The sequence below is a fragment of the Nothobranchius furzeri genome, chromosome 17, assembly GCF_043380555.1.
Source record: "Nothobranchius furzeri strain GRZ-AD chromosome 17, NfurGRZ-RIMD1, whole genome shotgun sequence".
Classification (NCBI taxonomy): Eukaryota; Metazoa; Chordata; class Actinopteri; order Cyprinodontiformes; family Nothobranchiidae; genus Nothobranchius; species Nothobranchius furzeri.
This window is the reverse complement of record NC_091757.1, coordinates 37,639,342-37,665,267: the sequence shown is the minus strand read 5'-3', so window position 1 is coordinate 37,665,267 and position 25,926 is coordinate 37,639,342. Positions and strand designations below refer to the sequence as shown.

Here is a 25,926-nt window from a genome sequence, read left to right as displayed (position 1 = left end):
ATGAGACAGCATGTCTGATAATTTAGTTTTTCATCTGATAATATTAGAACATGTCAGTAATGTCTGAGGGGCTTTTATAAACACTGTATAACTAACACTACTGGAGAGGGTATGAATTACACAGAGGCTTCTGGGGACTGGGGAGCCCAGTTATGGGAGGGGGGGGGCATTTTGCCTGGCCCCCAGAATGTCTTGAAACGACCCTGGGTGTGTGACTGAGTGTTGAAGGTGACCTGAATAGTATCAAATTTATAAATATTACATGTGTGTAACTTATTGTTTTATAGGTAAAAACGTGTAGTGGAGATAAATCTATCTACATTGTACTTTTCAACACTTTGTTTTGTTTTGTTGTTTTTATTGAACTATTTTCCTGTCCTGTCTGTCTCTCATCTTCCTGCATCTCCTCTTAATTCTCCAGAAAAACTGCTGCCTGGATTCTTACTTTTTCACCTCATCAGTTACTTCTGAGCAGATCAAAGAGATCTCCTGACCGCAAAGCGCAGAGCGCGTTTTCGATGCTGCGTGAGGTGAAATCACCGCAGCACAGGTGATGAGCTCCGCAGTAGCGAGCTTCAGGCACAAATAAGACAGAAAATAGAGAACATGTGCGGACATGAACGATCGTGTGCTAATTATAGTTTTTTGGTTGCGCCACTTTGAGAATGGACCGTGCGCTGGAAGCAGCTGCCTGGATCGCTGCGCAACAACGCAGCGCTGTGCCGCTCTCTGCTAAAAAAGTCCAAAAATGATATAATATAGAAAGCTTTTTTCCGGCTCCCCGGATGTGTAGGATATACAGCTCCCCCATAATTCGATCCCTGCTCCTGGATGAAAAGCCGGACATTTTCATCAAGAACCCGCAGTCCGGACGCGCCGGACAGAGAGTGAAAAGTGGACACGTCCGGGGAAAACGGAACGTACGGTCACCATAGTCCTCATAAAGCGGGAAATTATAGATACAGTATTTTGCTCGTGCCCTGGGCCCTTTAGAGTTCGTGGGCCCTGGGCAATTGCCCAGTTAATCCGGCCTTGGGCGGAACCGGTTCGCAGCAGCGCGAGTCCCCCCGCTCATCTAATAAGCGTCACGCTCACGACTTTAGACTCTTTTTTTACGAGTTTAGGGCATGTCTAGCCTGTGTAATAATCCGGGATTTGGATGAATAACTTTTGAAAAGTTTTTAATTTACCCGGACACAGAGTTCTCTCCTTCCTCGCTGATGATCCCGACATGCTTGCGTTTAAGACGCTGCATCATCCCGTGCCATGCTAAGTCTGACCTAAACGTTGCAGGTAACGCATGTCTTCGCCTGATTTAACTGAAAATGCTCCCAAACTTAAAAAGCTTTTACTTTTTTGACTCTCGCTGCTTCTGCCATGTTCCTCTTCCAAACAACTGCCGGCTCTCCCTCGCGCTGATCTGTCTGCGCGCAACGGCGGGCGGGAAGGGGGGGCGCTTTTGGAAGAGTTGTGCAACACAACGAATCGATGACGCAATTCGTTGCCAACGCTTTTAGTAATTGATTTTCATCGAATTTATCGATTCGTTGTTGCAGCCCTATTCATGACTTCAAGATCTGGTGCCATATTTTGAGTAAATCACTCCAAAACACTCCTGCCAACAATTTTCAAAGGGTTTTTATCTACACCGGTGCTGCTGAAACACGACCAGCCTGGAAGGACAGAAAGAACCCTCATTTAGCATTAGGACATGCAGTTTTAATTTACACTGGTGCTGGAGAACATACATGGTTCAGTGGAAATGTCGGTGCTTTTTTGACTTTTAACTCCGGGAGGCTGATGTTAATAAAATATTCAAAAAGTAGATTATTAAAATAGGAAAGTCTTTGAAAGAAATCCCACTGAGGCCAAATGGAAATCACACACCACCCTATCATACATAGTGTAAATACTTTAGATACTTTAATCATCTTTTAAAATCCTGCAAAATAAATTAGTGATTAACAGGAAAACCCAAGTGTCTGACTGACACAAAATGAAGATATTTTTTATCAATAATACTACAAACGAAGATCTGTAGTAAAAAACGTCAAGCAACACACTCTGCCTTTTTTCCAGCTAGCTGCACTGATTCTGATCTAGTAATGATAAAAGCTTATCTTTAAACATGAATCAGGTTCTTTGGCACAACGTAAATTCAAATGTTAATGTCAGATGAGAGGCTCTGCTTCGACATTTAGCTAGTTTTAGTTTGCCTTTATGAAGCCCAGAGAGCTGGAGGTCTAGATCATAACAGAAAATTCAATCAAATCAAGTCCCAGATTAACAATGTCACAAGCGTGAGTGTGTGTGTGCGCGCACTTGTGTGTGTGTGTGTGTGTGTGAGAAACATACGACTTGTATTTTACCATCCAGCGGTTCAGGCAGTGAGCTGATGCTGCAGAGCTAGAGGTCTCTGGGCTTAAGGTATCAAATCTTCTCTTGCAGACGCAGACATCTCCTGCCGTCTGACTGACAGACAGACAGGAAAGAGGAAGATTAAAAAGGGCTAGTGTCTGGATAAATGGATGATTGCTCAGTGGGTGGTATGCCAACAACAACACGCAGAGTCCTCCAGCTGATCTGCTGTCCTACTCTCTCACTGACCTTCACCCCTCCTTCTGCTCAGTAAACCAACAATCCCTGCACTGTCCGCACTCACACACAATATCTGATTCCACCTACTGCTTAAAGAAAAAATGTTCAGTCCAAACTTTTTTTTGTTGCACTGCACCATCTCCTGCAGATTGAATTTCATGCTGAATTTGCAGATGCTCTGAGAAAAGGGCACAGTTGCTTAGTTTAGGGGAACAGTATGGCTCTTTTGATTCATTTAATAGCTCTGCAGAGAGTGGAATAATAGCCGCACGAGGCGGGTTGCACCTATAGTAAGTATGGACAAAGATGAAGAGTGTACTTCACTTAGTAGTGCTTCTAGTCCAGTTTCTGGCTCAATCCCCAGTCCTGTGTTTATGGGGGCCATGGAAGGAAAAATGCTGAGTCTCTGTTGATTTTCCAGCAAACTGAAATTTGAAGTCTAGTAAGAAAGATCCACTAGCATGGAAATATCTCTGAAACAGAATACATGAAAACTGGAAAGCCCCATCTCCTCTGTTTCTTACCTCGACTGGTACATGGTCTTTACTGGAAAGTTGAAAATATCAACAACGTCAGATTTGTGTTGATTGTTACCCATTCCCCCCCCCCCCCCCCCCCCCTCTCTGTCTCTCTCTCTCTCCTCACAGGATTCCTTCCTTCATCCTGTCTGAACAATGAAGCTAGCTAAACTCCAATTCAGACCTCTCAGGCTCTTTTTCCTCATCAGACTAATAACACATCTAGACTCGCTACTGTTCCCAGAGGCTTATGAACAAAAAAGAATAATCTCCATCCTTCAGCATTCCAGGCGAGTCTGGTCCCTGTTTGTGGTCTGCTCAAGTCAAAGTACTGGATTTATATCCAACCAACCACAAAGTGGTGATAAAGACGAGGAGGCAGAACCTCAAACAGACACAGAGGTGTGATACTTACTTTCTATAACACACTTGAATTAAAGGGCTATAGTAACCATTATTTTCATGATCTGTGGCTTTAATGTTAAAGTAACACAAAATAGTTTTTTAAACCTGAAGCTAGAGCTTTGACATTGATCTCAGTGATTGTCAGTGATATCTGAAACCACTCTGCAGCACCCTGCTGACCAAAAACCACACTTTACTGCTGTTAGCTGTTATGCTAGCAGTTAACTTTTTCAGTTTGCCAATTGTCAAAAATAAAAAAAGCATAAGATGAAGAAAAAAAAAGAAGTTTGCTTTTTCTGTTGGCATCATGGTGGAGCCTGGAAGTAAACATAAGAGAGTAATGTCTTGGGGGGGGGGGGGGGGGAAGCAAAAAGCTAAAACCAGAGTGAACATCTGCACAGCCAACGCTAGTTTGAGGAAGCTACAAAATCACGGACTTATGGTGACCTGGCTTTGTTGCTACTGGACTTGTAAGTAGTGATATTTTTGTCCAACAGAGTGGACCTTTTTAATTGTGGTTTATTTAGTATTAGTTGGCTCGTGTTAGTGTTAGCTCATTGTTAGCGCTAGCTACAACAGGCTGCTGCAGAGTTGTTTATGACAGTTGTAATTCCACTTTCAACCAGTAGGGTGGAGGAGCAGAAAATTGTTCAGCGTTACTTTAAATACCGGTATGTTACGTTTGGTTGTACCAGTATTATGCAGCAGATCTTCAGTATGCAAATGTAGGGCAATATTAATTTTGTTGACGAATTTTTTAAATGTCTTTTTCACGATGAGTGAATTTTTTGCAGATTAAAACGAAACGAAAACCAAAAAATACACAGCAAATAAAGACTAAATTATGCAAATTTTTGATCAACCTTTTTTTTTGACGAGTAACAGACGACAACAAAAATGGACAGAAACGAAAATCAGAAAACGAAAAAGATGGGACAACAGAAAAAAGAACCAATCAGCAAATGGAACAGGTGGGACTAGTCAAGAAAAGAACCAATCAGAGTCCGGATCTGGCCACCGTTTGAACAAGCATCAGCTAACCGGACATCTATGCCTGTAACAATTTGTGTCTAAAAGGAGAAAATGTCCACGGCTAGTGTTAGATGTGACGATCTGAAAGCAATTTGCTTGCTGAGTACACATCCGGGGTTTTTCCTGGTTTTAAAAGTGTGATGGTGATAGCAGCCATGGGTAACGCGAGCAGGAGAGGAAGAGGAGGAGGGTTTGCTGGAGGTACTGAACCGGATGAGCAAAGTGGTTACTGTACTCATTGCGCTGCTGCAGTTATCAGAGTTCGCTAAATTGTGACTAAAAGACTATGACCAAAACTAAAATAAAATTACTTGTCCAAATTAACACTGATCCAGAGCTCATATCATGACTTGTGAGTTTTGAAAAGATATGATGAAAAAGAAACAACAAAGCATCTCATACAAGGTCAGAAAGTGCTTCAAGATACAGCGGAAGTTCCTCCCAGTTGGAAAAATCACACAGTCACAGATCTAAATACAGAGCATCTCATTGTCAGATTTGAGGCTCATGTGAACTCCTTCCTGCTGTTGTTTAGCCCTTTTTTTCTATCTTTTGTTTTGTAAACATCAGCAGAAAGCAACCCCTAGGGGTTCTGCATAAAAGAAAAGAGAAGAAAAAAAGAAGCTTAATTAGGATTTTTGCCTCTAGCCCATCCAGCTGATGGAGTCAACCTTTCATGTGACTTCTCGCAGACGTATGGGTAAGTGAGGAGGTGTGATTCCAGGACAGCGAGTACATAACAGCAAAAGCACAAACCCTTCCAAAACCAGCTTTTTAAAAAGTCTCTTTGAAGCAAAACACAAGTGGGAAATAATAGCATTTAGATTCTGTTTTTTGAAAACCAGCAATATGAACTACATGGCTCCAGTCCTGTCTCAGATATTAAATATTGCTGACTAGGGGGTAAGTTGGACAATTAATTAATAATAAATGGAGACTGGGATGCACCATTTTCATATCCTTTATAGGTCGGAGTGTGCTGGGCTGAGAATGCTGGTACCGCTGGGCATCATGGTTAGATATTAAAGAACTTCAATCTCTATACAACTGTACCTAGGAGCCATGTCAGTGGACGCTCCACCCACACTGCATGCAACATTAACAGCGAGCTGAGAGGGCATAATAAAAGTTAGCTAGTGCTCCTTTCTGCAACTTTTTCTATTTCTTGCACAATGTTTTCAGCTTTCATCCTCGCTCGAGCACCCGCTCCGTCTCAGTGCACAGCACAGAAGTTTCATTCATTCATTTATTTATTTATTTTGAAGCCAGCAACAACATCCTGTTAGTCTGCATCTCCTTGTGATGAGCAGGCCTACGAGCGCAGATGATGAGGAAAACAACAATGCACGCCCTTCCGCCATAAACAAAAACAACAACAATGGAGACCGATGCTCCACAACCTCTACTTCATTCTCTGTTATCTTCATTATTCAGTCCCTCTCGAATCAGCTATTAAAGGTAATTAAGCGATTCATCAAGTCAGTTTCAATTACTGGGAGCTTGACAGCTGCAGATTAGAATCGGTGGGGGTGAGGGGAGAGACAGAGCGAGAGGTGGAAGTATCAAAAAGTAAAGAGGGGAGAAGTAATAACAGTTTAGGTGGTATCAAGACGGGCAAAACGCTCTCCTGGATGTCAAGTGCTGGTGGAGCCACGTAACCATCCAGCAGGTCTAGTCTGTCTCCGTGGATCAACAGGCGTCATCACCACCACCCACTCGTTCAACATGTGCTCAGGCTCCAGCCGGAGACCTCTGATGCTAAATCAGCCACACTGTCATTACTCTGTCATGACTGGAAGAACTGTAATATTAAAGTTTATGATGAATAAAAGGGCTCTCATGTAATCATACCACATACAGTGCGAGGAATAAATTTGCTGGCTGACACAGAGTGCCCACTTGTAATAAAGCTCACATGTACTAAAGAATCATAAAATGTTCTCACTGGTACACCTAATTTATGAACACCAGTCACCGGCTCTGGGCTGAATTTAGGTGTGTGTTGTAGCTAAGAGCGAGCTGGGATGTGAACCCATCAGGCGGGACAAAGCACAGCTTGGATTTATGCTTGACCGATTAACTCTACACTCTGCTTGCACATTTTTAGATGTTAGGTTAAGAAATAATTCATTTGAAGGAGACTATCATGGCTCTTAGCTGTCCATTAGTGTCTGGTTTACCACCATCTTAATGGCCTTTATAAGTCATCCAGCTCTGGATGTAACTGCTGGACTAAATATTGAACAACTGCTGATTTATCGTTCTAGGATACCAAAAATCCAAAATAAGACACTTAAATCCTGTAAAGCCATCTCTAAGTTTATTGTAGGACACATCACAGAGTCTACAACAAGCTATTTTGCTTTAATTTAGTTATAAAATGATGAATTTTAAAGCAGACATTATTTATTTTTTCATACAAAATGTAATCAAATTTTCACTTTTCAAATTGGTTAAAGGTGTGGAACACTCTTTTAATCAATACATTTGCAGTGGTCTCTAGTAGGAATGAATGCCTTGTAAGTCGTACTCTAAGGAAACAAAGCTATGGTGCACCTGTTTCAGAAACTAGAAGTGAGCCACATCAGAGCTGAGCTTCATAGCTAGTTCAGAGTTGAGCTGAAGACGGCTGGTTTCGGAGTCTTATTTCCTGATATTTGGACATCTAACCTCTGATTGGCTAACAGCAACACAACTCTACCACTGACTGAGTTTGCTTTGCAACGTTGACTTTTTTTCTCCACAAATAACAAATGCCTGAAGGAGTTTTGCCATGTGGTGAAGTTGCTAATGCTAATGGTTAGCTTCTTCTAGCCGAGACATTCTCTGCTGTTTCCTGGAAGCTAAACCAACAACAGCCTTCCCCGTCGTGAGTCAAGATGGATGAGTCCATGCATGTTAAGTGACAGTGTGACGTAGATCTGTCAGGCTTTTTCTAGAGTTTCACCGTCTATATTCTATTAGAAGCTAATGCAGGAGACCGATGTAGGAGACTATTTTCATGCATGAAAAACTCAGTTTTTCAGTGTTTTACACCTTTGTATTCTGTCTTAATGTAAATGAAATTGTATACTTTCTTAATTTATGATTTATTCTAAACTAATGTAAAAATACATATTAGATTGTGCAAACATATTTTTATGGTAATATTGCTCTGAAGTGTTGCAAATTATAATCTTACTTATTTAACAGTTTTTTTTCCACTAAATGTCACCAATGCATTCTCTACATACAAACATCAGCGTACTGATTATATCTCTTAAAGCTACCATAAACATCTAAGGTCTTCTTGGTCATAAACATCTCTGAGATAGTAAACACGAAGAATACAAATCGTCACTGTAAGCATTCTGTAAATACCAGCAGGAAATGGAGACTATTGTTGCACATAGGCAAATAATAGCAAACCACGCTGAACTTTACATTTCTGACACAATTATCTAAATTCCGTTCAACAGTTGCGTCTCTTTTCCTGTTATTTTAGCAGGCAAGGTCCAAGTTAGCAAATTCCATAAAGGCACAAATCAGCAACCATTTACTTCCATTCTGCACAATTTCACAATTCGATGAGCAGGAGTTTCACGATCTCTTAGGATACAAAGCTAGAATAGCTTGTGTTTAACAGTAAAGACCAAAGAGGAATCCCACAGGAAGACATGCATGCACATGTTTAAAGTAGACTTCCATCTGGATGGAAATGATCACAACCTCAATCAAAAGATCAGATCAAATGTGCAAGATTAAAATGAGTGAAATATGCCTGAAAAGGCAGTGTTTGTTTGTTTGTTTGTTTGAACCAACTATCTGTGTGCAGAGCAATAGTGGAGACCCCAAAGAGCATAGTAAAAATAAAAAGACCCAGAAAATAATCCACAATGCTTAATAGATTTGTTTCAATATGGAGACGGCAAAAAGAACAGCTCAGAGCTGCTTGCACTCAATGGTGTCCAAATGTTTTTGACTATAACCCAAAAATAGAATTAGCCAAAACTTGAGTCCTAACTGGTTTACATTGGCACTGACTTTCTAAAATAAGGCACAATGACCAAACAAATACATTGCATGTTTCAACATTACATTTGTTTGTACATTACATTTTTCATAACAATTATGATGCAAAATGCAACTAGAAATCATTTTTAGATTATTTTTCATTTCTAAAGTTTATCTGAAAACACCTTGCTTGCCCAGCTATCCCATATATGTAAATATATAGTGTGGCCACAACCCAAAGGGAAAGTTCTGTCGAGTTCAAGCTATTGGACAGCAAACATTGTGACATATTCACCACCAGGAATGTTAGTCAAAGGGGCAGTCCACCATACACTGTCAAAGAAGACACAAATACATCCTTTTTCTAAATAAAGGACTTGTGTCTATCTACTCTTGACTAAAAGAAAAGTCATAGTCTTAATAGTCCAAAGTTGTTGCCAAAGCAGTTTCAAATGAGCCGTCGCTGTCGTAGTAATTCTGCTACATCGGATCAACCAATAGAGGGCTGTGATTGGCCCACCAAACCAATAGAGGGCTGTGATTGCCATGCCACCAGACTGGCCAGGGCTGTAGAGGTTCCAATGGAGCGTGGTTAGACTGACATGCAGAGCAAAATCATGTTGCTTCTGCTACAGTTCATCTAGATTTCTAGGCTAGAAAACCCCTGCTTGAACCCATGTTTGGGTCATGACCTTTACTTTGGGAACAACTGGGAAACACGTGCTTTTAAGATATTTTCAGTCATTCCACAGTCATTTCGGGTCAGAAAGATCATCACATCTCTGTCTCTACTTCTCTCAGGGCAGTGTCCCTTGTTTATTTTGATGACACCTAATTGTGTCCCCAGGGCTACAGCAGTCATGATGTGAAGTTTAGTGCACACACAAAGGTGATGGGCCTCATTAGTGATGACTACAGAGAGGTGGTGGGGCTGCTGGTGGGCTGGTGCAGAGTGAACATTCTGACCCTGATTGTGGACAAAACCGAGATCATTGTTGACTTAAGGAAGAAGCAGCCAAGACACACGTTACGTCTCATCAACATCACAGCTGTGGAGGTGATCAGCAGCATCAATATATATGTGAGGGGAAGGTTAAAGACAGTGGGACTTCTATTCCCTCTGTTCAGGACATTGCACTGAAGCGCTGCGTGCCCTGAGCACTGGCATATTGATGGACCAACGGTTGGTGTGAATTGAAGTCACTAGAACCCAAAGACAGGTGCTGCCATGTCTTGTGTTTGGAACAATGGCGTTTTTTAAGGATCAAATACCTAATTCCAGAAAAGCATCTAAGAAAAAAATGAATTTTTGAACATAGAGCAGCAAGGAAAGACACACATTAAACAGAAAAAATCAACGCTTGGCAAAAACAATCTTATTCCTTAGTTTCATTTGTTTACACAGAAGAAAATTTACGATGGAGCCAGCCAGGGCTGGCACATCAACTTCCGGTTACTTCAACTTCCATATTTCTTTCCTGCATCTAGATTTTTTACAGTCATTGGTCCAGAGCCAGAAACATCATCAGTGACCCTTCACCATGAACTTTTTTCCTTGCTTGGCTCATGGGAAAGGGTTTCACAGCGTCTGGTGCAATACCTTTAGGATCTGTACTGTTCTAGTCTAAATAACAATATGCTGCTCATGCTGGATACCACATGTTAGATGTAGGTCACCATGGGTTTATTTTTACACTGGACACCACGTCCCTTTAGTACTTCCATGTGGTTGCTTTAAATGTGCCTGATCACTTCTTTATTACTTCTCCTTCTCATTGTGTCTTATAGTACTTTGCTGCTTTATACATGTGCTGAGCCAAGTGCACCAAAATATTTCTTCCATGTACACATGTAGGTAAACCACATTCAAGTTTATCTAAACTCATCTGTCCATTTCAGCTAAAAATGATTTTATTAGAGCACTGAATGGAATTTAAAGTTGGAATCTTTTACACTTTCTGGTATTTCTAAGTTTAGTTTTGCTTTTTTCTATACCCGAGTAAGCCTATATTAGAGTTCTTGGTGATTCTGCATTGCTGACAGAATCCTGCATAATTATCTGTTTTGTATGCCAGGACTGGGATGAAGACGTACCCAGCTGTTGACCTCACATTGATTGGGATGAGCAATAATCTCTAATGACTACAGATGGAAATGAGTGCAGCTAATTGATGTGTGGACTGAGCTTGTAAACTACTAGTTTAAGGATAAGCACACTGTTTTTCAGAACTTTCTGTGATCATTGGAAAAAATACTTTAACCAGAGAATTTTGAGTTAGGTGTGAATAGTATTGACTTACTAACAATCATATCTTATGCCCTTACGTACCTAAGTTGGAAGAGGCCCTTCCCTCTGCAGCCCTGTCCTTCAGTCCTTCAGCGATAGACAGCTGTTGTTCGTGGTACTGCTTGGCTCTCTCCAAGTCCTGCATGCAGCGGGCGGCATGACCAAGCCCTGCGTAGGCTCTCATTTCAATGGGCTTTTCCTCCAGTTCCTGGGCAAGCTCCAAAACATGAGTGTGGTAGGACATAGCCTTGTCAAAGTTACGATGGTAGTGGTAGGCACTACCGAGGTTGCTATAGGCTCGGGCTTCCTCTCGTTTGTTTTCCAGGGCCTTGGCAATGCCCAAATGTTGTTCATGACATTGAACAGCATTTTCAAAGTCTCCCATGGCAATGTAGACTGCTCCCATGTTTCCCAGCTCACGGGCTTCAGACAGCTGATCCTTGGACTGCTTGGCCAGGAGGACACACTGTTTATGACTGGCGAGGGCGTTGGGATAGTCCCCTATGGCTGTGTACACATGACCCAAGCTACTCAGTGCCATCGAAGCAGCCTGCAGAAACACAGGTGGAGAAAGAGGCGCACAAATAAGAAAAACAGAAAAATCAAAGAATCTTGTTAATTAAACCAACTTTCCATCAAAAGTGAGTAATTTTCTTGGCTTTGCATCAGATGTCTAACCTTTTACAAAATTGCCCTTTAACCAAAAGAAATGTGCAACAAATGCTGAAAGAAAAAAAAAACAGTAAAGAGAAATTCCAAAGTCTCTAGGAGCCCTAATACCCAGAGACCGAACAACAAGGCAAAGCTGATTTGATTTTGTCTGTGCTGAGAAAGGAGGGGGGGTAAAGTGTGATGCAGATCGGCACAGCAGCAGGCTTGTTTTAATGCAGTCAGTTTGCCCACTGCAATCATGCCTCATGGCGTGCCACCACAAATGGAACAAAGACTCTGCTAATCAGGCGGGAGAGAAGGGAGGTTTCAGCTTCACACCAAAGCTGCGGGGGGCAGCTGACTGGTGACAAGGCTTTTCAAGCTGAAAAATACTCAGAAATAATATTCTGAATACCGTAATCCACTCAATCCACCATTTTCTCAACCAGCGTCCACACGAGAAAGCTACACCACCAAGAAAGCTGCCTAAACCTGAAAGGTGAGACAACTACAGATGACTGGAGAGGGATCAGAAAATGTGGTCCTGACTGCTCATGTGACACATTCTCTCCAGGCTTATTACCTGCTTATATAGAGAATGAACAGTTGGGAATGAGGGTCAGTTGTCTTTGCGTGAACAGATGTTCAGTTAATCACGCAGGGGCGAATAATAAATCATATCCTTCCCCCATGTCCCACTCTGCATCCTCCAGCCAGGAAGGTGCTTGACGGTGGCCAGGACAGAGGTGAGCCAGCGTGACAGCGAAGGCTACAATAACTTGATTAAGATATTCATGGAAGCACTTTTAAATAGAGACAAGGTTTCAAGTTTCCACTCATACTTGTGTTCGACTGATTTATCTATTATTTCAAAGAATAAATCAAATTAAAACCTGGATCCAAAATTTACAAAAGGAAAGGAAAAAAAGGAAGGTTTGAATAAATGAAGCAAAAGGCAATATTGGAGACACACATGCCTCTGTGTTTGGACACTCTCGGAAATGCCTGTGAAGACACAATCTTCTCTTTGTCTTTTTGAATATTCTTCTAAATGATGGAATACACAAAGACTCATCCTTCCTTCATTTTAGCTGCTGATGTCTGGAACCAATTACCTGCTGACATAAGGACTTCCAGCAGTTTGCTCAAGTTTAAAGACTCGACAAGGCATTATACGAGCTCGGGGAGGCAATTATCCTCCGTCACAACTGTTGCTGTTTCATGTTCCCAGATAGCCTATCTAGAGCCGCTCAATTACATGTGCCTTTTGAAGCTTCGCTCCATCTCGTCAACTCAAACTTCCACTTTCTGAGCAGAAAACAGAGAATTCCTCATCGTCCGCCTTCCTTCAAGCACAGTAGGAGGCAACAAGAGGGAACGAGAGGGGGAGGGCCAAATCTACTCCAGTTGAGATGAGTTGCTCTTGTGATCAGTGTCCCTCTAAAGTGAGACTGCAACGCTGCATTTTCTCCTCAGATGGGAGCCAAGATAGGCAGATAATGAGGAGCCAGCCTTGCCAGTAACCGAGGATGCACTGTGTTTGGCTCAGGAAGGGAAGACTGGGACCATATGCATCTCACTCCCCCCTGACCATTTCCCCCATCACAGCTCATTTTGACTTGCCACCAATTTAGCAAAAAAACACTTTTTATCTGGAGGGAAAAAATGCCCACGGATGCATAATTTCTACCAAATTCAATCATATTCTGTTTCATTTTTTTGCCTAGCTTCCCCCCCATCCAAGTCTAAATCCAAATATGCCAATCTGTATGTGTTTACCCTTCTCCAGATTTGTGGTTATTGCATTAACGATCTCCAATTTAAGACTGCTATTAGTCACCCTATGGTGTATTTTTTTCAAATGGCTTTCTTATGAAAGAAAAACTATTTTCAGTGAGAAATTTTGAAAAATGCATGATGAAAGAGGTGAGATGAAATGATAGATTAGCGCTCAGAATTTTTCGATTCTGTCAACTTTGTTCCGTATCTTTTCTCTGACAAGGACACCATTGTGGGACTTCTTGTTGATTTATCTTCGTAAGCCTTAACTACAAATATTTTCTCCTGCAGCCCTTTCAAAGCACATGGTAACAAGTCATTTCACTTAGCATAATTGGCCCCTTATGTCATGCAGCAGAGCTTCTGAGGTCCAAGGACGGTGGTTCTGTGTGAGTTCTGTGACTCAGAGACCCTAGTGTGTGTTTTTCTTCTCTTCTCATGGGGCGGAGGAGAGCTGCCCACAGCTTCTCTGTGGTTTTGCCTCACCTCGCAGCTGTGTGACCATGTCTTTGAAAGTCCTCCTTTATTCTACTTTGGACCTTTGAGGTCTGGTGTTCTCCAAACAACCAAGGCTATCATCATAGGCTGGCTTGGATTAGGGGACAAGGCTGGTTGTCATGGAGATCTTAGCAGCTGGCTTAGAACTGAACTTGCAAATGAGTCGACTTTGAAGAAAGCCCAAAACGTTGCAGTGGAGCCTCCCTCGGAATGACCAGATCAGGCTAAAGGAAAACCAGGCAGGTGTATCAGCAAGCATCCACTGCTTTGATAGCAAACGCATAGAAACATTCTTATCAGTAGTAATAGAAATTCATTTTTATAATTATGCACAATACATTTTAAAATGATTAAAAAGTGGTCCAGAATTGTTTTTATAAATTATATGAATTAAGGCTGTTATAATGAATCTGCAAACAAGCTAGGTTTTGAATGCAAACATGGTCAAGGAACACACCTCTCCCATCAGGTATCTGCCGGAACCAGAAACCAGAGATGCTGGATGAAACGAGATAGTGCTAAACACCAGTCACCATTTTCTAGGTCCAAATATGGTTTGTTGTTCATGATTTCAAAAGGTGTTTTTCTTTTTTGGACTACCGTAGTTTGTCTTAAAGTTGAAGTGGTAGCAGCCGACTGTTTCTCCTTCTCTGATATTATTGAGTGGAGAACCTCTCACACCAGTGGTGTTTTGTTACTAAATACACAAGTGTGTAATGAGTGGAGGACCCAGAGAAATGGTGAAGCACGGCGGTCCGGTGAGACTGACAGCCAGATGGTCTAATAGTCGCTTTAGTTGAGAAAACCACTTTATTAAATTTCTTCTTCTTTTCTTTTTTAAAATCTCCCTAATTAATTATATATAATGTGTGTGTGTGTGTGTGTGTGTGTGTGTGTGTGTGTGTGTGTGTGTATATATATATATATATATAGTATAAATACTTAACTCAAGAACAAAAAAAAAACATGAAAAACAAAGAATAAAAAATAAATGACTAAAAAATATTGGAAAAAATGGGAAAAGCAAAAACTGAGATCAAAAGATGTGAGAAAAGGGAAAAAGAAAATGAACAAGAAAAGGCAATCAGTTGATCCTGGGAAAAGCAGAAATCGGCAAAAAGAGAAGAACGAAGATAAAGCAGGTGTTTGCTAGCTGTACAAATTAAACGCCGTCCACCTAGGGGGCAGCATCTAACCTATAAGATTCCACCCAATTGGCCAAATGGGTGAAGACCTCTATTTCATTTGTCAAAAACTTCATGTTTATATTTAATTGACAAAATGCATTATGTGTAGCAAACATCTGAGCTGACCATTCATTGCGGTAATTCTGTTCTTTGTGATATGTGTATTGTATTGTGATATCACGATGATGAAACATTTGATGATGATGATGATGCTGATACAGCCCTAGTTAGAACGTTGTTAGATTTGTTTTTCAAATTTGCCATTATAGCTTTAATGCACGATCACAGAAATATCCGACAAAACAAATTATTTCTGATATAACCATATGAGCAAAAGCGATAATGACAAGATTGAGGTACTTGGATGTCTCAGTTGCCCTCAGTTCAAACAACAAGCTGCAGAAAATAAACCTGGGCAACCCTCACTTGAGTAAAGTGCTGTAAATGGGATTAAATGGAAGGAGAGAGGAGTGGATTGCTCTTGTAAAAAGGAAATAGACAGCAGGTTTAATTCTATTACTGAACAGGTGGGAACACACTCACTGTTCACCGAACTGAAACAAGCTTTAAACACTGAACCTGCAATGCTTATGGTTCTTTCAAGGAAGTCAAAAAATTTATCTGGATAGTTTAAGATTCTTGACCACAAAACCCACATGGTAACATCATGCTAGAAAAGTAATAGATGCAACAATAGTATTTTATTAAATCTGTCACAATTTATGAGTGTTTCAATGCATACACTACAACTTTTATTAATAGTTTGTGTATATGTTTCTATGGTATTCTAACCGTGCAAGTACAACATTTCATAACACAACAAAGCTTTGCAAATCCATAACTGGTAGAACATCATTTAGCAGAGTTTGTTTCACTGAAACACACTTTAAAAATGTGAGGTCATGCGCCGGTTTGCCTTCATGTTTGTGTTCCGAGTAAAGACCTCACCTACGGATGGCCATTTGGGTCAAAAATTCCTGGGAAAGAAGAGGGAAATGTGCAAAACAACTACGTTTATGAATAGTGAAAGTTTTGTAACCTTTTCTTGCAAAGTAGTAAATGCATTTTGTCCTCGCAGGCTCCCGTAGAAGGGAACATGGAGTCTAATAAGGCGTCACCCAGAGACTTAGGCCCAATCCCAATACTCGCACTGCGTCCTGCAGTCTTCAGCAAAGTGCACTTGAAAGTGTGCTGTAAGGCTTCAAGTGCATAGTACACAAGTGTGCAAATAATTGCCAAATTGAGACAGGGAGTATTGCGTCATCGATCGCAACGCATGTCGGGATGCTGGTCGCTGTGAAACTTTTTCCAAAAACCTTTATTGACAACTTTCAAACAACAAAGCAATTATTTGAAATAAATGTAACCATTGCTACTTTGTCTAAAACATTCAGAGCATCAACTAATTGTCCTAAGATGAACTAATTTCATTAGATAATACTTATTTTCAGAAAAGGAACTTGAGCCTTTTCTCCTGCAGCAATGACTTGTGGGTAATACCCTTGCTGCTGACTTGGGTGAAGTGCAGATTAAGGGTGCAATGGGGGCGTGGTCAACTTCTGTACTTGAGAATCGGGACACCCTACGCACTTGCACCCCTAGTCGGGAATGCACAATTGAAGGGTGCAAGAGCGAGTACTGGGATTGGGCCCTAGACCAGCTCCCATGTATTTTAGACCTGATTTTTATGGTTATTTGTTACAAAGCCGCCAATATTATTCAATAACTGGGAATCCTTTCATTCATTTTCAACAACATTTCGATGAATAATTCCAGACATTAATGTTAAGAACTACACATCGTTACTTGAACATGTACAGAAAAATCATTTTAGAAACCGTAACAATAAGGTTTCTCTTAATTATACTATTTCACACTTGCCTAAACTGATATAATTAGTTTCGTTTTTAATTCTGTACACTGACAAACAACAATCAATGTTTCAAAGTGCCTTGTTAGCATATAGACATCATAGAAATACAGTGTACAGCATTTAGAAACATTTTGCTACAGCGCTCATGTGTCTTACTTTCATCCCTTGCACCAGAAATAATTCCACAACTTAACCAGAATCCATTTCTGCCTATTGAATATGATAGGACACAATCAGGAAGGACTTATAGTCGGAAGTGTGCATCTGAGCCAACCATGCAGGCAAAAAAGGGTGGAATAGCTGCCTGCAGACCTGCAAATACCAAGAGTGTCAAGGCACAGATGTGGGGAACGAATCAAGACATTTCCTGCTGCAGCGTAAGTGGCCCAGAAGCTCTTAGCCTCCATCATTCTGAAATAGCACAAGTTTTCCAGCACAAGCACACTTCCTTGATGTAGCTGTCCACACAAACCCTTTATTATACGGCAGAGCAGAATGCCAGTGTAAAGGAGTGTTTTAGGTTTAACGTTTACGTTCAGCTGTCTACAGCTGATCACTGTACGTTTAGATTTCTCTGCATGTGAATTTTTTCATGTGGTAGCAGTTTAGGCTTTGTGAGAAAGTCTTTGAACAAATATGTTGTTTTTAAGGTAAGATGAGACAGGCACTCCATTCGTCCACCATCCTAGCATTCACACTCATGCCACCACTGTTTGTAAATGTGCATCAGAGATGTATCTCAGGACAAGGGTCAGAGGATGTTGATTATTTCCATGTAAAAAATGGTAAATAATGTGGTAATCGTGTGGACCAAGTTACAGGTCAAAATATACTTCTTTATAAGTATAAGTAGCTTGTAATGCTTGTTTTATTTTTAACAAAACATGGCACTAACAGTTCTGATGGGTCAGATCTTTGGTTGGAACTTTGTTTTTCATGTTGTCATTTAATGGCTGTATTTTTGTGTTGATGTTGTTTGAGTAGGGATGGAGCCTGAGTACCAATATGTGATCACTGCTTTTAGTTATTATGATTACATTTTAGATTAATGATTGTAGCATTTCCCAGCCTGGCTTACAGACATGGGAGAACAGCTAAGATGTCGAGGGAGTCATAGTTCACTCCTGCATTAAGCTCTGGTGTTGAATAAAATAACACTGCAATAGTTAAAGGCAGATTTTACAATATTGCACACTTTTACTTTTAGGCAGTGTTGCTCAGCTTTACTCTATAACTTAGAGTGAGTTGTAAATAGCTAAGGAATCAAATAAAAAATATCAAATATATCTTTGAGAAATAACTAAATAACTAAAACATTTCCAACGATCTGATTTTTTTTAAAGAGAGCATGCACCTTTCAAGTATCTCTTTTCAATGAACCCTCACCAAGAAATGAACGTGTGTGCAGTTTGCTAGACTAGAACTAGCCTCGGTTTTAGCTCATTATTTCCTGAGTTTGTCCTCAGCGTACAGAGCTGCTAAACGCCTTGGTTAACCATGAGAGGAACAAACAAGTGATGCCAATCCTCTCCAAAAACATGGCTGTTGTGCCTAAACAACCCACTTCATACACACACACACACACACACACACACACACACACACACACACACACACACACACACACACACACACACACACACACACACACACACACACACACACACACACACACACACACACACACCAATATATTCCCTTGTAAACACATGCACATAAGACCAGTGGTCTAATTAAAAGGAATTGCAGAGGGAAGGTGAGGAAGACCATGCACCAGTGTCTTCCTTAATGAGCTGGGCTTGGGCATCTACAGAGGCTGGCTGGAGGGGAACCGAGCCCATCTATGGAGGGAGAGGGGTGTTTGGGTGGAGCAGTGTGGGAGGAGGGGGGAGTCTGCAAAGCTGGAGGAGAAATAGTCTTTGAAAGATTAAAGAAGAGAATATTAGAGGCATCCCTAAGGTGAGAATGTGTTCTTCATTCCCCTGCAAAGATGCATTTGGGCCCAAACTGGAAAGATCCAAGAGGTAATCAACTAAAATGTTGCCATTTGATCTTAGAGCTGGAAGTTGTTTTCTGTGGCAAAGATGTCTTTAGGTGTATGGGCGTGTGCAAAATAAAACATGCTCAGTTGCACCAGAGAGAAAGGGGCGTTTACACGAGACATTTCTGGCCAGGACTGGTTTTTGTCTGGTTTTATGGGCCTATAATATGTTGTCTGTCTGTTCACTGTGTTTTTAGAGAAATGGATCCCAAGGGTGTCACCATTAGATCAGCCAAATGACTGCCACTCTGCCATATCAAAACCTTCTGCTTTGTAAGCTGGCAAAAGCTGTGCTCTGCCAAGCGGGGGCAGGTACAGCTGTACCTCGTTGCTCTGCTCCACTAACACCTGCAGGCAAACATGGACACACACAAGCACACACAGATGTACTTTCGCTGCTTCAGAAGACGTGATGTTGAGTTACAGCCACGTTCTGAAGACTCATCCCCAACGTAACAACAACTTGTCTAATCAGACGTCTGTGGGTCACAAAAACAAACAATTTTTCTATAAATCATTTCCTTTGGAAATTACGCACTCTAACTTTCCTTTGTTCCGTGATGTAATGCATGTCCTGACTCTTTTTTTCTCCACAAAGCTAACCCCTGACCCTAAATATGCTGGCCCTGAAGAGAATCTTCATTTGACAAAGTTTAACACCCCCAAACAATGATTTTAGGTCACTCAATGGAAGTTTGGAGTGTTTGTGAACACTGTGTAAAGTGAATGTCTTCACTGGGGCTATCCAGCAGGATTTAGAGAGATAGTTAACAGATAAATCACTGCTGTGTTCCTCCTCTGAACTCCCTGCTTGATTTTTCTGTCAGTCTTAAAGCCACTGGGCTGTAACTGCTGGCAATGGGTTGGAGAGACGATTACAAGAGAACATGCACATTTTCAGCTGGAATCACTCTGAATTGCAAGGTTTTTGTTTGGCCAGATCACAAGGAGAATGATGGAATAGCAAATGATCACAGTAGAGATGCTGCCATGCAGATTTGCTTGTTGCAGTTTAGTCATGTGTAATGGTTTCTCGTGTTACGCCCAATCTGGTTGCCAACCCCTTCAAACCTTGCTTTCACATTCCACTTCTAGGCTCACGGAAACTAAACTTAGAAAGGTTTCAGACATTTTCAAGATGTCCGTCATGACTCTCAGAGAAAAATGCTATTATCATGTGTCAAATTTCAACAACACAGGGGTGAGCCCTACAACTCACACGGCAACTGAGAACACTTGCAAACATTTGAAGACATCTTTGAAGCTCCGTTACGAATGGTGTCCACAATTTGTTTCAAAACCAATGAAGCCCAGTGAGATGCTGGCCTTGGTCACGTTTTATTTGATCATTTGCACGTTTTGCATATTTATTTGCAGTTTAAGTCTGAAACCTTTTCTAAAAAGTTTGAAAAAAAGAAGCTTTTCAGACAGTTAAGACTAAAAAGGTAGTAAGAAAAGTACGTTTATAAACACACACTATGCAACTTTGTATATTTTTAAAGTTACTTTCTTGACAAAAAGTTACTCAGTCCATTCTGCCCCCTGTGGCCAGAATACCACACTTGCAACTTCAGAGTATCCGGACTGCTCCCAAAAGTCACATATCTTGTGTAACATTTTATGTCAATCCGGTAACAACTTAGGTTTGAATGTATTTAATTTTGAGGAGCACGATAGTAGCAGAGAAGTTAAGTGCAGTCCCATGGCACACTAAATCTGTTGCTGGGTCCTTAGGCAAGACACAACCTTCCTTGCTTGCTGTGTACAACAGCCTCACCTCTGTCAGTGCACCCCGGGCAGCAAATGCGTGTGAATGTGTGTGTAAATGGGTGAATGACTGTACATGAGTGCAAAGCCTTTAAAGGGTTTAGAGTCAGTTTGGGCTATCGTGAGACAAGCGAGTCTTAGACAACCATGCGAAAATATTTCTAGTGCTAAATCAAAAAGACTAAATGAGCTGGTTTTAAATCAGTCTCTACATTTGGATGTGAAGATGTCCTGACGGGTGAACATCATAGAGGGAGTGGATTGTGGTGCTGGTGGCCTTTATGTTGACATTAGAAGGTCTTTTGTTACAAAAATCTCTGATCAGGCCCAGAGCTGACCACACTAGTTGGCGCTGTTTTTGATTAGTAACCTTGCAGTAATTCTGTTGGAGGAGTTCACATTCGGACACCTAGAAGTCCAAATTTAATGACCCGCACTTGTATAGCGCCTCTCAGAGTAAGGACTCCAAAGCGCTTTACATCATTTATCCATTCACACACACACATTCACACACTGATGGTGATGAGCTACGCTGTAGCCACAACTGCCCAGGGGCGCACTGACAGAGGCGAGCCCAAGTCTAATGGCAGCCCAAGTCTAATTCTCTGCCTAAAAATATGTTTCTTTACTTTTTCTACTTGAAATATAGCATTAATAGTCAAGTCTTGTTGTTACGATATTATAAATCAAGGTAAGGCAGACAGGACTGGTACATATGCCTATTACTTCAATAACATCTTCAACAAATATGGACTCTTACCCAATGTATTTGATGGATGATCAGAGCTAATCTGATCTATTAACAGTGATGAGATAACAGCAGAGACACTTGTTCTTCTATGACCTATGCAACATTGAGATAAATGACACCACAGGACCTTTAGCTTGATAATTCCTTTTGCCTTTACAGGACACGTCCACAAGGGATTGATTGCCGTCAAAGGTCAGGAGATGGACTAGGACACTCAGATTCTACTCAATCCTTCAGACTCTCAGACGGCCAGATTCAATACTCGGAAATAAGCACAAATATCTATGCAGCATCACATGAAGTGGAATGGTGATCCTGACAAGAGCGTGCAGGTGATGCTCTTACAAGTGAAATTGAAATTTTAAACAAATATGGGGTGTGCGGTGGCGCAAGACAAATGGTGGATCATTTTTGGTCACTTCAGACTCTCATTATCCATGAACTCAAACATCCATAAGCAGAGACACAAAGGCCTTATGGATTTAACCCATGCGTGAGTGCAAATCCATCAGTGTAAGGCAGAGATGTTGCATAGGTGCAGCTTGACAACGTGCTTGTGTATTTCTTTTGGGAGAAAATGTGCGAGTTGGTGGTAAACAAGCATCGTGGGAGAGAGAAGGAAATGGCACAGAGAAAAATTAAAGCTGACAGTCTCTGCTGGTGTTAGTGGAAAATTTGACTGTTCCCGTTTTACATGGCGTGGGGGTTTGGTATTTCAAGCTCCCTCTCTCTGACAATGCACTAGAAAAAATACTGTTTACAGAATGGCCTAATGTTATAACAGGATAGAAAGGGAGGGTGGCTGAGCAAGAGAGTGCCCCAGCCCCCATAGCTCCTGTCTTAGAGAGCCCGTCCCTCGTGGCAGGATGTCAGCATTGTTCAAATGCAAAAACAGCCCTCCTGCCTTCTGATATAAACACATGAATCTAAAGTCTGCTAGAGGAGGAAATTGAAGAGGTAGCACACAGGGGAAGTGGGGCACCATGAATGAATCTTAATGTACTCCAAATCAGAGCAAAGCCTTGAAGGCTTGTACGGCACCGCTGTTTCTTTCTCTACTGAAGTTAAACCTCCACAGGCGAAGCTGTGTGATGCCCAGTGGTGTCAGGAATCAATTCTTCAGAGACTTTGTGGTGACAGAAAGGGAAATCGCAGCGGTGTTTCAAAGTCATTTGGAAGAAGGGGTGGTGAGCTATACAACAGCATTTGCCACTTTTCAAAGCCTCAGGCAAAGGGCAAAGTGGATAACTCCATCTCTAACGGGACTGAAGATGAGGGGCAGCAGCAGTCCTGGATGTGACAGAAAAGGACTGAACTGTCCACACAAGTAATTTGCATCAGAAAGATCCTAACTTAAAAGAGACAGAAAAAACTGGAGATGGAACATCTTACTTTAAACATATTCCTATTATTAGCTAATTTGTTCTTTTCAATTTGACTGATTTATGAAATATAGGGAAGCTCCGAGGCCTCATTTGCCACTGAGTGTATTCTCGGGCAATCAATCTAAGGATGCAAAAGTCCATAGTTATTAAAGGAAGCTTTGGACCCTGAGGGATGGGAGCCATAGTCCCCGCCAGACCACCCAGCTGGACAAATTAGGCCTGACAGACAAAGTTCCATCTTTTTAATGGTACACAAAAAAGAGGAGGGTAGAAGAGATTAGAGAACACACAGGTTAAGGTCTGAGGACCCGGATCGATATGAGCTGGCCAGAGTTGTTGCTTGGAGCAGCCTGACACAATGAATGAAATGAAGAGTGACAACCAAGGGCCTTGCCTCTTCGCACATTCTGCTTCTCCTCGAAAAGACAGAGCTGTTGTGCTGCTCTCCTCCAAACCATCTGCAACGGTGAGCAACTCATGCCTAATGGGTTCAGACCACACCAGATTTCTGTGAAATGGAGGGATGATGGGATTTTTTTTAACTTCTTTCAGTTTTAGGGATGTTCTTCTTTTGTGATTTGGAAAAGGCGAAAGTCACAATAGCTCAAGTATATCAATACTGAAAGTTGAAAAAAGGTACTGATAATTTAAGTTTATCACACTCCTAAGGCTCTGTGGTAAAGTCTATTCTGGGGATTCCACCAATGAATCGAACCTCAGATTCAAGAAGAACAACATAGTTTCTGTCCTGACCGTGGAACACGAGACCAGGTCTATATCCTTAGCAGGGTGCTGGAGCTCACCAAGATAAGAACTTGTGTGCAGTTTATAAAAATCAAGCCCATGTTGTCCCGAGCACACATGGAGTCAGTGCTCCACGCATGTTTTCTCTAGGCTTGACTATTGTAACGCTCTATATGTTGGGTTGAGCCAGGCAGTAATGAATCGTCTCCAGTTGGTTCAGAACTCGGCAGCCAGGTTTTTGACAGGAAATCCGCACATCCACTCGACACACGGGAGGCGACAAACAACTGCGATCAACGAAATTTGTTGCTGTCACTTTTATTACCTGACACACGGGAGGCGATCCGCGGCAGCGGCAAAGCCGTCTACGCGTTCTGTTCCATGGCGAAATCGAAACTTCCGTTGTTTTGTTTGGCTGTGTCAGGTTGGAGGGAATTAAGGTTATTTAAGTGGTTCAGAGTTAATAAAGTGGTAGATATGATGCTTTACAAGGTGCTGTTAGTTATGTGAAATCTTACTTGTGATTTTACTACATAAAACATAATAATAATCAACTTCTCCTCCATGTTTGCTCGGAGGTGTACGGAGCATCCTGTCCGCTCATTGGTCAGTGAATGAAACCTCCGTTGATTGGTCCTCGTCCGAGCGACAGCGATGAAAATTTGAAAATGTTTCAACTTTCTGGGATCGCGTCGCTGGGTCGCCTGTGCATGACACGTGCACGAGCGCAAAAGTTCACATGCACGTTTTTCGCGTTTTGCTTGGTAGGAGGGAGACCCGCGATTATCGCTTAGTTGCACATGTCTCATTGAAAATGAATGGAGGAGAGGCGATGTCGCCTCCCGTGTGTCGAGCCCATTACTCCTGTGCTGGAATAGTTACACTGGCTTCCTGTGGTCTTTCAAGTGAAATTTAGCTTTGTCTTCCGGTCTCTATATGGTGGTGCTCCACCATACTTGGCAGTATTATTAACATGGCACACCACTTCACGAGCTCTACACTCAGCTGAGCTAGAGCTACTGACTGTTCCTCACTCCTGGTACAGATCTAGAGGAGATCAGGCTTTCTCGGTCTTGATTTCATCCCTTTGGAACGAGCTGTCACTCAGCATCAGTCACCCTCACTCCATGTCTTCAAGAGTCGCTTGAAGGCTCATTTTTATCGTTTGGCTTTTATGTGACTTGGTTTTATGCTTCTTATCCTTCTTTTATATTATATATATATATATATATATATATATATATATATATATATATATATATATGTGTGTGTGTGTGTGTGTGTGTGTGTGTGTGTGTGTGTTCTATCCTGGTTTTATGTTTGTATGTGATTTTTAGGACTTTTTATCACTCTGTTTTTTATTTTAATCAATGTCATGTTCAGTGTCTTGGGCTTCTGCAGAGTCAGTGGAGGGCACTCTATAAATAAAGATTAATTGATTGATTGATTTGTTGATTGATTGATTGATTGATTGATCACCCAACCAGTCAACATGTGCTGTGTGGACTTGGAGAAGGGGCCTCATGCAGTCCTGGTGAAGGAGGACTCCACAAGTATAGGGTACCAGGCCCCTTGATACAGGCTGATAATAAAATCACCGCACAATCAGTGTCAGAGCTTGGTCCACTGGCAGAACGGCAGGCTAATTCCTGGTTAGAGTTGGATTCTGCCAAGGCTGCCCTTTGTCACAGATTCTGTTCATAACCTGTATGGAGATGATTTCTAGGCTCAGACAAAGTGCTTAGGGGATCCATTTTGATGGCCTAAAAATCAGATCTCTGCTTTTTGCCAATAATGTGGTCCAGTTGGTGATGGCCCTGAGCCAGAAAAAGGTATAACACCTTCTCTAGGTCGTGGATGAGGTTCTGCCCTTTGTGGACAAGTTTAAACATCTTGGTCTCGTTCATGAATGAGGAAAAAGTGGAGCGGGATGTTGATTGGCGGTTTGATGCTGCCACTACAGTTCTGTGGGTGGCTATACTGGTCTGTCATGGTGAAGGGAGTGCTCTCTTTATATTGATAAATCCATACTTTTATCAATAAAAGCTTCGAGAATTTAAGTTTTCTTGAATCAAGTTGAAAAGAAAAAGGTCCATCGTCGATAACTTGGAGATTTTGTGCTCCAGATGTAGGAAAAAACATCCACCTTCAATCAAGACACTTAATCCCACATAAACCAAGGGATCAAAAGATGTTGGTGAAAGATCATTCAGAGGGAAAACACCATCGTTTTCAGTTTGTTTTACTTCTACAACAAAGGGAAGCCTCCTGAACCCGAAGAAATCCCTCTGCTTAGGTACCCAAACATTATAAATTGTTTCCCGTCTGTGAGAATTTATCTTGCTTGGGTTTAATAGTTACAAATCAACAAAAGCTGAAAGAAATGTCTGCCATCTGCGTGCACAATATTTGCTAAT

At 41.5% G+C, this 25,926-nt stretch overlaps 1 protein-coding gene across 4 annotated transcripts in view; it reads right to left on the bottom strand.

Annotated features, from left to right (window-relative positions):
• The window catches only part of LOC107393710 (tetratricopeptide repeat protein 28), a 264,696-nt gene that overhangs the window by 35,474 nt on the left and 203,296 nt on the right, over nucleotides 1–25,926 (bottom strand). For all 4 annotated transcript variants that reach the window (XM_054731384.2, XM_054731385.2, XM_054731386.2 and 1 more), the window contains one exon: nucleotides 10,876–11,383. In XM_054731384.2, coding sequence (XP_054587359.2) covers nucleotides 10,876–11,383 — 508 coding nt within the window. The remainder of the gene's footprint in view (nucleotides 1–10,875; nucleotides 11,384–25,926) is intronic.